This window comes from Schistocerca gregaria, chromosome 9, assembly GCF_023897955.1.
Source record: "Schistocerca gregaria isolate iqSchGreg1 chromosome 9, iqSchGreg1.2, whole genome shotgun sequence".
In the NCBI taxonomy this organism is placed as follows: domain Eukaryota; kingdom Metazoa; phylum Arthropoda; class Insecta; order Orthoptera; family Acrididae; genus Schistocerca; species Schistocerca gregaria.
The window spans coordinates 217,533,594-217,546,640 of record NC_064928.1 but is presented as its reverse complement, the minus strand read 5'-3'; the positions used below and the strand labels follow the sequence as shown (position 1 = coordinate 217,546,640).

Genomic DNA, 13,047 nt, shown 5'->3' with positions numbered 1-13,047 from the left:
TTGTTTTTAAACTATGTACCTATTGTTCTGGTATTTATGAATGCATGCTATTGCACGAGTACAGCTAATGAGGCTTTCGAAAGCTTATTCACCACCTTTTCAGATTTTGAATGATCTGAAGGTGGTTGCAGATAGCAACTGAAATTAATCACTGTAATTGTGGTAGGAGAATTACGGTCCAGGCATTAAGAGCTTGTTACTCTACAGAAAATGATTTAATAATGTGATAAAACTGTTAAGTCAATACTATTTTTAAACTAGTAACTTCTATTTTTGCTATTAAAAATGTGGTGTTAACCATGGGTGGGACATAAGTTTTTCTTCGGTATTATAAAATTCGGTGACAGTGGCTTTAAGCTGGCGTGAGCAGTTTCTTGCAAGGCCTTCCACTCATTGTTCATATAACAGTTATGATAATGCATTTGAAATTTGTCCATGTATTATTATTTCTAATCTGTATTGTTGCTTAAGTTGGTTCAATTTGAAAAAAAAAATTATTCTGCTACATTTCATGCTAGAAAAGTATCTAAATCCGTTTGAATGTAGATTGTTACCAAGGTGAACACTCCTTGTATTGTTATAAAGATTTGTAGATTTTATCTGTTAATGTACATTGTGACTGCAAAAGTAGGATCTCTACTTCATCACCATTAACCAGAAAATTCATTTTTCCATCTCTAACACTCTCACTGTTGCTGGCAGATGGGTAATATATGACCTTATTTATAGTGGAACATTGGCAACAAAAAATAGATGGCCAGAGATTGTAAAATAGCAGCAAAGGATCTTCTGTTTTATATGCAGACAGGCATCATGCCCCAGGAGTAGTGGTAATTATTTGGAGATGTGACAGGAATGATAATTCAAAGCAAAAAAGTATAGTAAAAATGGGCTCCAAGGTGTGTACTTTATGAGCAATGGTTTATCTTCGCTACTTTGACACACTTTTGTTTTATGGGACTAGTACAAGGTATTGTGAATACTGATTATTCCTCCTGGGACACTCGTTATAGAAATTCTAATAAATAGTAGCACTAGTGTCTAAGATTGTCATCTGACAATTCTTTACTATTCAACAGTGTATGTACTGGTTGACATAAAAATCACACGACTGTTCGGGCTGTGGTGATTTAATATACTTTAAAGCATTCACAGTGGTCATAATCATCATCATCATCATCATCATCATCATCAAAAGTCCGTAGCAGTACGTTTTTACAGTAGTTTTAATAATTGAGCACACAGACATTCCTGATTTCTCTAGTAACTAATAACTGTAAAGTAAACCTTTCAATAACAAGATTGTTCCTACTGTTCTTGACATGGGACTGGGAGTTCCATTTACATCTGGCAGTGTTTTTTATCATTAGGCATCAATTTGTGCTTTTTTATGTTCTTCGTGTGCAGTATTAATTTCAAATTAACTAAATGTGTACAGCCGTGAGGATTTCATGTGCATTTTTCATCAATAGTTCTCACATTCGTGGTGGTCCATTGCTCAAGACACTTTATTTGCATATGGATAGTGAGATAAAAATCACTGCTCAGTTATTAAGTCATAAGTTTACTGTGGTTTTCTCAATCACTCCAGTTTTTCTTGTCTGTCCTTGTTCATTTAATGCTATTGGTGTGCTCTTTCATATAACAGTAAACACACACATTTTATTTTAAAACCTACCTCCCTCTCTCTCTCTCTCTCTCTCTCTCTCTCTCTCTCTCTCTCTCTCTCTCGCTCTCGCTCTCTGCTTCTGCATTTCTTATTAATTACTCTAATTTATTTAGTAGAATTTTTATGATTAGCTGGGCCAAAGGCCTTGAATAGATCTAAAATGTGCTTGAGAAAGTCATTGTGAGTGCTGTATATTTTGAAAATTTTATCATGGCTGATACTATACTGACAGAATGCTGCAGATTAGATGGGTAGAAGGTACTGAATAGAATTGGGGAGAAGAAAAATTTGTGGCAGAGCTTGACTAGAAGCTTCATCAGTTGAGAGGATGTGTTCTGAGGCATCAAGGGATCACAAGTTTAATATTTGGGGCAGCGTGGAGGGTAAAAATCGTAGAGGGAGACAAAGAGATGAATACACTAAGCAGATTCAGAAGGATGTAGGTTGCAGTATGTACTGGGAGATGAAGCAGCTTGCACAGGATAGAGTAGCATGGAGAGCTGCATCAAACTAGTCTCAGGACTGAAAACTACTACTAGTACTACTACTCCTCTATACTGACACTACTCCAGAAATCAATGCAATGCTTAACTAACAAGGAGACCAACGGGCACTTTGACTTTTGTAATTTATGATGATGGTAAGTGAGATTATGATGGTAAGCGAGGTTCAGAAGACAAATGTCAATCACCCAAAGCACGTAGATACAACCTGCACAAATTCTTGAGAAAATCAGCTTTGAAGATTTCTGAGGAAGGGTAATTTCCTATATTTAAGATAATTTTCTCAATGGCCCTCGCAGCTTCTCGGTAGCGTCTAACGATAATCAGGTAATTGGTGTACCACTGGTTCAAATCTCATCATATTCCTTTATTTTTTTATTGTATTTATTTATTTATTTTTCAATTCAATTACCAACATCATTTAAATACAAAATTTGTCAAATAAATGCTAGTTGTCTTATATCTAACAATTGTTTTATGAAAGGTGCAAGTTGTTTCTAATAAGTCACAGGTGGACTTCCAGTTTTCAGTTTTTTAAAATACTGTTAATTTATAATTTCAAAAATTTAAACAACCTTAATGAAGAATCTTCTGTAAAAATTAATGGTTAGAATTTATATTTGCAATGCAAGCTGTATGTAATTAGAACCACTTGTGCATTTTTCATAAAAAAATGATTAGTTTTGTTTTCATTAGCATACATTTGAATTTTTCATTTAATTGATGTAAGTATTCGAATTGAACAAATAAAAGGACTGTAGTGAATTTCGAACTAGTGATCTATCTGTTATCTGATCTCCATTCTCCACATCTACTACCATAAATATAAAAAATATAAAAACTTCTTGTAAGATCATATTTAATAGGGAATTTTAGTCTCTCCTCCCAGATTATTCTTCTTTCCTTTCTCTTCTCTGCCTTTTTTTCCATGTCGTTCAGTCTCGGCCCTCACTATTTTGTCACCCCATTTGAACATATTTCAGTTTGCAGTCTCAACATTTTTGGGTCATTCTTTAGGGGGCTTAATTCATGTATTTCATGGGCATTTGGTACCTCTTTGTGTTTCCCACCTTAAACGATCATCAGATGTTGTCTTTTGTACTTTTCCAGTGTCACTCTTCCTTACCAGCATTATCAACCTTTGGCCCAGCATTCTGAACCGTATGTTAGTTTTGCTCCTGTCACACATTTCCTTTGACCTTGATGGGGAGACATCCACTAGTAATCTCCATTCAGAGACCTGGTTTGCATACCATTTTCAGTGTCTTGATTGATGGAAGCTGTGAACGTTTTTACAAATCTAGATATGTGAACTGAGTGGTATATAGGTATGTTTTCTAACTGTAGTTGAAGTTTAGAACTGGCGGTCATCCTTGACAAGTTGTAATAAATATACTCTGTATATTCCAAGTCCTCTGCCCTAACACCATTAACGAAACATTAAGGTCATTCTGAATTCCTTGTTGAGTTTCTCCTGTTAGAACTATGTTGTCAGCATATAAAAATGTGTGTGTGTGTGTGTGTGTGTGTGTGTGTGTGTGTGTGTGTGTGTGTGTCTCCTGTTGGTTTCTGTAGATGTTCTGTCATAAAGTTAATGACCAGGTTGAACAACAGTGGATTCAAATCAAATCCTTGATGGGGCCCCAACTTTTACCGCAAATTTTTTTCTGGTATCTGCAGGCTTTAAACCCTTGCCTCAGTAGTCTCATAATTACCCTTGAGGATAGAGATGTAGTACTCAGAAACAAACTGTCTGCGAAGAATGTGTCATATAAGCTACCTTAGCACTCGATCGAAAGCTGTTCTGTCCTTCATAAATGATTGTTACATATGTTCGGCACGACAAAAACAGGCATTTAACATTTTTTTACCACCCGAGTAACCTTTTGTTGAGTTATGCCTCTTGCCTGTTTAAAATTGTTTGGAAAGTTATCAGAGTTGAAAGTCTAAATTGTTGTCTTCAGTAAATTTTACTTCTGAAGCATCATTAGGAGCAGGAGTGAAAAATACAGTTTTCTGGACCAGCTATTCCTTCACCTACTTATAAAACTAAAACGAAAAATATCAATAAAACACATATTTCATTTGCACTCTACAATTATTTTCCCTTGTTAAACTGGTAAAGAAACCATTTCCATATTTAGGATTTCTGTAGCCTCTTGTTTATGTGCAGGTCTACAGGTGGTTGGCACCATTCTCTTTTTCTATTTTCATTTGAGTTCACAGCATTGTTTAAACGCCACACTGATCCTGAGAGCTTCATTACAGGTAAGGTTGGCTGGAGTGGAAAAGTGGAAATGGGTGGTGGACTAATAGTGAAAGAGAGAAACAAATAATGTAAACAGAAAAAGAATTATAGAGAGAAGGAATGCAAAGTTACGCTTTCAGACTAATTTACTGTTTCCCTTTCTGTTCTGATATGATGCTGTGGTCAGCATCTTCATTGGTGGCAGGACTATATACGTGGTTTATTCAAAAAATTTTGAAACATTTTTAATTTTGCACCAATGGGACTTTTGATCGAAATGTGGTTGGCATCCCTGTATGTGCCTGTGTTGTCAGTGCCGGAAGTTTCATTGTTGTATGTCTTAGTTATTGTTCAGTGCTGTATTGAATAGAAATTTGTCTCACAGTTTGCAAATTTCGAGGTGACAGAGTTAGAGGAACAACACATCTGCATTAAATTTTGTGTGAAATGTAAGAAAACTGGTACAGACACATCAAATGATGCAGGAAGCCTCCAGTGATGAGTGTTTAAGCCATACTTGATGTTACAAATGGTTCACACATTTAAAAATGGCCGGATGGAAGTTAGATGATCCTCGTTCAGGAAGCCCTTAGGCATCTACCGACCACACTCGTGTCAGGAAAGTCGACAAAATTGTCGAAGATTCTCTGTCGGAGAGATTACAGAGGAATGTAACATTTCAGTTGGATTATGTAATGAAAGCCTGACAGAGCACCTTGTATTGCATCATGTTGCCACCAAGTTTCTCAAGGCTCAGGAGTTGAGACCAGAAAGACCATCACCTCGCAATCTGTGAAGAGCTTTTGGATCACGCAAATTCTTTACAATGGGTTGGGAAAGGTTCTCAAAGACCACAAAAAGCTCATTGTGTCAAAGCCATGCAGGTAATTTTTTTGGATTTGAAGGATTAGTTCATAATGAATTTGTGACCCGGGGACAAACTGTTAACTGGTAATACTATTGGGATGTGTTGCAAAACATGCAAGAAAATGTTAGAAGGAAACAGCTTGAAATGTGGCGAGACAAATCGTGGCTCTCTCCCCACGATAATGCACTCGTACATTCGTTCCTGTTGTTGCATGACTATTGCACAAAAACAAAATCACTGTGATACCTCATCTTCCGTACTCTCCAGGCCTGGCCCCTACAGACATTTTTATTTGCAAAATTGGAAACCCCGCTGAAAGAAAGATGATTTGTAGTGATAGAGGAGCTTAGTGTGATACAGCAAGAGGCGTATAGAGACTGTTACCGGAAGTGGAAAGAGTGTAGGGAATGGTGTATCAGTTGTGGAGAGAATTTCAGAGGAGACGACACACAATACGTAAAAGGTAAGCAAAGAAAAATTTTGTATACAAAGTTCCAGAATTTTTTGAATGGACCTCATGTAATTGGGCGATTCATCAGTAAGATGATCCAGTACATCTACTAGTGATTAGTTTATTCATGTTTGCCAAAGACAATTGTGTGTCCCCTCACTTGCTTGTGATTACGTGGTACATTTTTGATGCAAAAATGTGAAGTGAGGTACACAGACGGCAGAATTGCTTTCATTTTTTATTATCGATAATTCCACTCACTAAATGCATGCAGTTTCGTGTGGAAATTTAAAGGATCTGAAGTAAGAGCACCTGACTGGCAGAAAAGAAGTTGTTGGAAGAGGATGTTAGTTATTTCTTTGTGAAGCTCTTCTCTTTTTCATGTAAGAGTTTTCAAACACGTCTGTGTTGCATAAGTGGGTGAGACGTGTCAGAATTGGTAATTAATAATCTCAGATTCTTCTGCAGCCAAATGGCGCAGTCAGTGGGAGTGTCATCTATGTCAACATAATACATTCAGCTTGCGAATGCATAATGCGTGAGGTAATGATGAGTGTCTTACATGGCGGGCAAGATGCAAATACTTTTGTGACACACACAAAATGAAACTTTAACTTTGTACATTCAGTACCATATTTATAACACAGTTAATGGCCCTATTGAATGCTAATAACTAATGTGTCCTTCTGGTTTAATGAGCCTCTGAGCACATTGTGGTCTAGGTTTGAACAGGTTAGAGTAAATGTTTCATAGTTGTCATGAAACCACATTTTTACCACTTTTACTACCATACACTCTTTTGCTGAACAGTCCATTTTAGTGAGAGGTCTTTTCACAAGACTCCACAAATTCTTGATAGAATCTAAGTGCGGTGAATTTTCAGGCTACTGAAATGTAGTAATGTTGTTTTCCTTCCTTGAATGTCTTGACAGCTTCAGAAGTCTGGCACAGGCTCAGACCGAGCTGAAATGTTCCTTGGTTACCTGCAGAAGTCTGTGGGTATGGCACAATCCTGTGTCTAAGGATTTTCATGTATTTGGCCATCAAATGTAACTACTGCATCAGGGCCACATGCAGTAAAGAAACTTGAGAGAGGCTAAAGTATCACTGCCTCGTGGGTGCTTTGTCTTAAGTCATTACTCGGTAACCTTCAACACTAAAATGTAACTCATCACCTAAAATTACTTGTCACTGAAAATTAAGCATTGTCGTCCACAGCTTCCTTTTCTCATTGGAAACAATGAGGCAGTATTGCACCAGATTTTCCCACACGAGCAACAGAGGCAACGTCCGGAATAGTCGCTGATGTTTATCCCTAAGAGCAAGTACCTCTCATGTTTCTTAGATGAAATGTCCATTTTAACAGATTCCCTGTCTAGGAAATAGAAATAAAACACGCTGTTGCTACACATATAAGCACTGCAGGAAACCTACAATTGTTGATCATAGTGAAGGCAACAATAGTCCACCAGTAATCTGACAACTGTGTGGTTAAAATTCGTGACAGGTGACTAACTTGAACACCTTGTAAAATACGAGCTTGTCCCGTTTATATTTATGCACTCTGAGGTGACAAGAGTAATGGTATAGCATTGTGCATGTATACAGATGGCAGCAGTATCGTGTGCACGAGGTATAAAGAGGCAGGGCATTGACAGTGCTGCATTTGTACTTGGGTGAATAGTGTTAAGTGTTTCCAATGTGGTTATGGCTGCATGAGAGGAGTTAAGACTTTGAATGGGGAATGGAAGTTGGAGCTAGATGGAAGGGGCATTCCATTTCGGAAACCTCTTCAAAGAACTGGGTATACTAACTACTTCCTCTCAGTATATTTACTCCTTAATGAAATTTGTCCTAAATAATATATCTCTTTTTCCAACAAACAGCTCAATTCATACATACAATACCAGGAACAAAAAATGATCTGCACAAGGACTTAAAAGCACTTACTTTAGTTCAAAAAGGGGTCCACAGTCAGGAACACTCATCTTCAATAATTTGCCAACAAACATAAAGAATTTAGTTACAAATAAAGATCAGTTTAAAAGGAGCCTGAAAGTCTTACTAGTGGCCAATTTCTTCTACTCCATTGACGAATTTTTTAATAGAAACAAATGATGTGTTGTATATATTTATACTATTAGTATTGTTATTTCAGCTTCTGACATGTTCCACATCCACGAGGATCTCTTCAACACGGATCTATGGAACAGAAAACTACTCTAATCTCTAGGGCATTCTCGTTGCAGACAATGCAGTGGCTGTGATGGCCTTCACTTAGTGACCGGAATCAGTGGTGTTTGCATAGAGTTGTCAGGGCTAACAGCCAAACAACACTGCATGAAATAACCACAGAAATCAATGTGGGATGTACGACAAATGTGCCCGTTAGAACTGGGACGGCAAAATTTGGTGTTACTGGGGGCGGGCGTGCACATGCACCCCCTCCCCCCCCCCAAAACACACACACACACACACACACACACACACACACACACACACACACACACACACACACACACACACACACACACACACAAAGATTGCCTTTGCTGACAACCAGCATAGCGCCTGCAGTGCCTCTCCTGGGCTACTGATCATATGGGTTGTACCCTAGACAAGTGGAAAATTGTAGTCTGGTCAGATGAGTCCTGATTTCAGTTGGTAACAGCCAATGGTAGGGTTTGTATGTTGGGCAGACACTGTGAAGCCATAGACTCAAGTTGTCAATAAGGCATTGGGCAAGCTGGTGGAGGCTCCATAATGGTGTGGGCTGGGTCTTCTGGTCCAAATGAACTGATGATCGAGAGGAAATGGTTTCGTTTGGCTACTGGGAGACCATTTGCAGCCAGTCATGGATTTTGTTTCCCAACAACAATGGAATTTATATGGATGATAATATGCTGTGTCAGAACGCCACAATTGTTTGTGATTGATTTCAATAACATTCTGGACAATTCGAGTGAATGATTTGGGCACCCAGATTATTAGACATAAACCCCTTAGAACAGTTATGGGGCATAATTGAGAGTTCATTTTGTGGCCAAACTTCTTCACCAGCAACAGTTTCATGATTATGCCAGGGTCTAGAGGCATCATAGTTCAACGTTGTTGTAGGTGCTTTCAACAACTTGTTGGTGCACTATGCCAACCAAAACGAGGTCTAACACAATGTTAAGCAGTATCCCATGACTCATCACATCACCCCCTCCTCTCTCTCTCTCTCTCTCTCTCTCTCTCTCTCGCTCTCTCTCTCTCTCTCTCTGAATATTGAGCTGACATGAGATACAAACAGAAAATGTTAAAAGCAGAGGCTTATTCAATAGTTTTGCTAATTGGTTGATTACTGTAGGAAACTTGTAATGTGTGTGCACACCAACATCTGAAAGGAGATTTAATTTTTTTTTTTTTTTCTTATCACCCATTTCAATTTTGCAAACAATTTTCTTTCAGAAACAAAAACACCACTGCATTTGGTGTGTGTGTGTGTGTGTGTGTGTGTGTGTGTGTGTGTGTGTGTGTGTGTGTGTGTAAATATTGTACTGTCATATGTATATGAGCAGTTCATTTATGTTTTTAACATTATCTAGTGTGACATTTTTGGTTGGATTTTAAGTAAGGAACATATACTGACTTCAGAAAAATTTTAGAAGCATAATATGAATGTGTACTTTGTTCATATTTTGTTCCTGAAAATGGTGTGGAAGACCAAAACTGGTTGTAAAATGATAGTAATTCACTAATCAGCTGTCACTGTTTAATATACATTTTCATACCACTTCTTCCCTCTCTTCCTTTACTACATATGCTGCCAAGCAGCTTCTCCCCTCTGCCCCCTCCCCACAAACAACTGCTTCCCCTCTCCCCTTGCCCTCAGGAGAAATCTTAATTTGAACATTGTTACATTGTGTACTGGTTGCACTCTTGTTTTAGACTGTATCATTGACTCTTTCGTGTTACTGTATGTGTGCTGTAGGTTCCACAAAATAAAATAATTCCTTTATATCTTTTTGTAAGACACTGTACCAGTTTCAGAGAAATACTATGAGAGTAAAGAGAATTCTGCCATCTGTGATCTAGGATAGGAAGTCTTTTCATAAGAATGCATACATTTCTCAGGCAAGAACAACACAGTGTAGAGGTATTAAGAGGCGATTGTCGTAGGTGTGTAAATGACCTTCTGGAGTTAACAATTCTTGTGTACTGGTTTCCATCATCGTGTCATGGCTACTTCTGGACTGAGAGTATGTGCCATGTCACTTTCAAGAATATCATGTATGTTCAGGGAAGTATTATGTATGTACAGGGAAGTATTTAAATGGTCAATATTTTATGCATGCAAGATAATTTGAAGAAAAATGGGAATTATTTCCGGAAAGTTGTCCAGTTGGCCAACTAAAAGCAGCCTTGACATTTCAGGGGAGATTCTAATGAGAGGGGTTGTCACAGTCATAGGAACTGGTGAAATTGTTACAGATATCGGTCAAATTCTATACTAAAATTATCTTAATAAAATGGCAACAATGTGCCAGATATGTTGTCTGTCTTATAGACTGTGACACTATTATAAAGCAATTGTAAAACGAGCGAAAGACCGAAGTGAGAGGTGGCAGTTGGTACTGATTAATCCCCAAAGCAGCTGAATTATGTCCATTCACAAATTTTATGAGTGGCACTTCTGTCATTTATGTCATCAAGAATCTGTTGCTGAAACCACCGTTAATTTTATGAGAATCCACTAAATTGTGAAGAAATTGACATTGAATGACTGACTGACTTAGGAAATTTTCATCGTTCTGTAATCAGTGTTAACACCTGATATTGTTTCGTAAATTAACGAAGAAAGTTACGGCAGTTTGACTGACTGTGGACATTAATATTTTGTTCGTGAAGGAAGCTGTTGATGTACTGATTATTCTGCAACTTGTTCAGCTGTATTTATAAAGCTGTAGTGGAAGTGTGTGTGCTCCTCAACGAACAGTGGCTACCATTTTACTCTGGTTTATCTTTGTACAAGTTAATGTAATGTTACACTGGAAGACTAAAAAGTATATATCAATACAAAATCGACTCGGCTTGTGTAATTTTTTTTCTATGATTTGTCATTGTTATTATTTTAGCATAGTAATCCATTATTGAGGAAAGTTGTCAGCCTCTGTTGTAGGAAAAATACCAGAGCTGAAAATGTACTATTTTTCTTGCATTTTGTTTTTACATACTTTCATTTTTTCGAGGTGTTTCACATCCACATGGCATTTGTGAAAGATCAGTTTTGAAATACTGATCTTATATTTTCAGTTTCAAATTGCTGTATTTTTTATAGCAGATACAAACACTTGCTGAGGCATTTAATGCTGCCTGCATGTATTGCTCCATTTTCATGGTTACTCAGTCTTCATTTTCAAGCTGTAGAATTTTGTGCTACTGTGACAGATTGTATTCAGCAGTAGTTCTGGCTTTCTAACAACGTAGATTGTTATGAAGTCAGTGAAAGCACAAATTGTACATTATGATTAATGTATTTTTCTGAAAACCTGGTTGAACCTTTCTCGCATGCGCTTTTTTTACAACCGTTTCCATAGTAGGTTGTGAAAGCATGCAAATGTGGTAATAATGGAACCGAAAATTATTTAGTATGTGTGTTTATGGAAAAACTTCATCACAATTCCTTGGCCAACAACTGTTGAAAAGGTGGTGGATTAAAATTCCTAATATTGTGGAGTTGAATCCAGTCCTCTTGGCAGTCTCCCAAAACGTGGTGGTTTTAGACACTAGACGGTCATCACAAGGAGGATGATGATTAGAGGCAGTGAGCAGTAGCCTCTTCCTTCCTGATGTATGCAGTCATATACAGTCATATACAGTGCACCGAACCAGCACTTATCAAGTTGCCCACATACCACGAATACACTCTTGACTTGCAGTAGACCAACAGGGCCCACTCTACTAAGTACCAGTGAAAGTAGAATTGCAAGTTTCAAATGAGGACAAATGACAGTGTTTCCTAGTACAATTTATATTTTGAAATTTGAGGAACATTCCATAAGAAAGTCTTTCCTACTCATGTAAAAGCCTGATCATTGTTCACAAAAATGACTGTCAGTATACCACTTGCTGTAAGTTTGTTTCAACACTTTAAGTGACACTGATAAATATATATTCCACAGGTAAACTACTGCAATTACCACATATTATTGGTTTTTCTGCTGATTGATTGGTATGAATAATCAGCACCCTATATATTGCAATAAACTTAAAAAGTCATAAGAAATTGGTCAGGTGTAAATTGCTGCTGCCAAAGAGTATGTACAGACACTTATTTCAATCTGATGGTGAAGAGAGGGGGGTGTCTTCCTTTTGTCACTTGAAGTTGGCTGTGAGCCAGTTCTCATATGTTCTCTCAACAATTGTACACCATTATTTGTTCACAGGTGATAACAAGCCGATTTGGCAAGTGGCCGAGGAGCGAGAGGAGAACAAATGTCGTAACAAGGAAAATGTCCCTTACGGCGAGTACGGAGGATGGCACAAAGCTGCCAAAGTGGATTCACCGACGGTGACGACGACACTGAAAAACCTCGGTGCCCTCTACCGGCGACAGGGCAAGTATGAAGCGGCAGAGACCCTGGAAGACTGCGCCCTGCGCTCACGCAAGGAGGTGAGCTTTGGCACAGATTTTTTAATAAAGTTTTTGTTGTCCATCGTCCTATGATTCCAGTGAAGTGGCAAAAGTTATCTGAGGCAGATGACATTTTAGTGTGTTCCTTGTAATGAACAGGGTTTATTCTACAGCACTGTGCAGTAGGCCATTTTTATTCCAGTAGGGTGTTAAACAGTTGCAATTAAATGAAGTGTTGCTGTATTGTATGTTTAAAAATTCTTTAGTTTGTCCATTGACCCATAAAGACAGAGTCTCTCTGCTCCCTTGCTGTATTGAGTTGAGTAGGTGCAGTATTGACTTCACTATTTTGTAATTCCTTTGCTGTATAATTTTGTTATCAAATGCTAAAACAGATTGTGGGACCTTGAGATTTAGTTCTTTGTCAAACACTAAGTTCTATGCCACACCTGGATTGTTAACTCTAAATTGCCGAAAATCAGCCAGTGAAATAGTTGTTGACACGGCATCAAATAAAACTCAAAATATCAGAGGTTTATCTCCCACAGCACAGTTTAAGTTTTTCTGTTTCTATAATTTCTGTTATCTTGGAGGATATTTTTGTTTCTTCTTGCACTACACTGATTTCATGCATACGTTGATCACGTTAAGTAAAGTTTTTCTCAAAATGCATTGAATACACACTTGTT

General features: G+C 37.8%; 1 protein-coding gene across 9 annotated transcripts in view; it reads left to right on the top strand.

Annotated features, from left to right (window-relative positions):
* LOC126291997 (kinesin light chain) overlaps positions 1–13,047 on the top strand; it is a 390,450-nt gene that overhangs the window by 322,171 nt on the left and 55,232 nt on the right. For all 9 annotated transcript variants that reach the window (XM_049985770.1, XM_049985772.1, XM_049985775.1 and 6 more), the window contains one exon: positions 12,171–12,397. In XM_049985770.1, the coding sequence (XP_049841727.1) occupies positions 12,171–12,397 (227 nt within the window). The remainder of the gene's footprint in view (positions 1–12,170; positions 12,398–13,047) is intronic.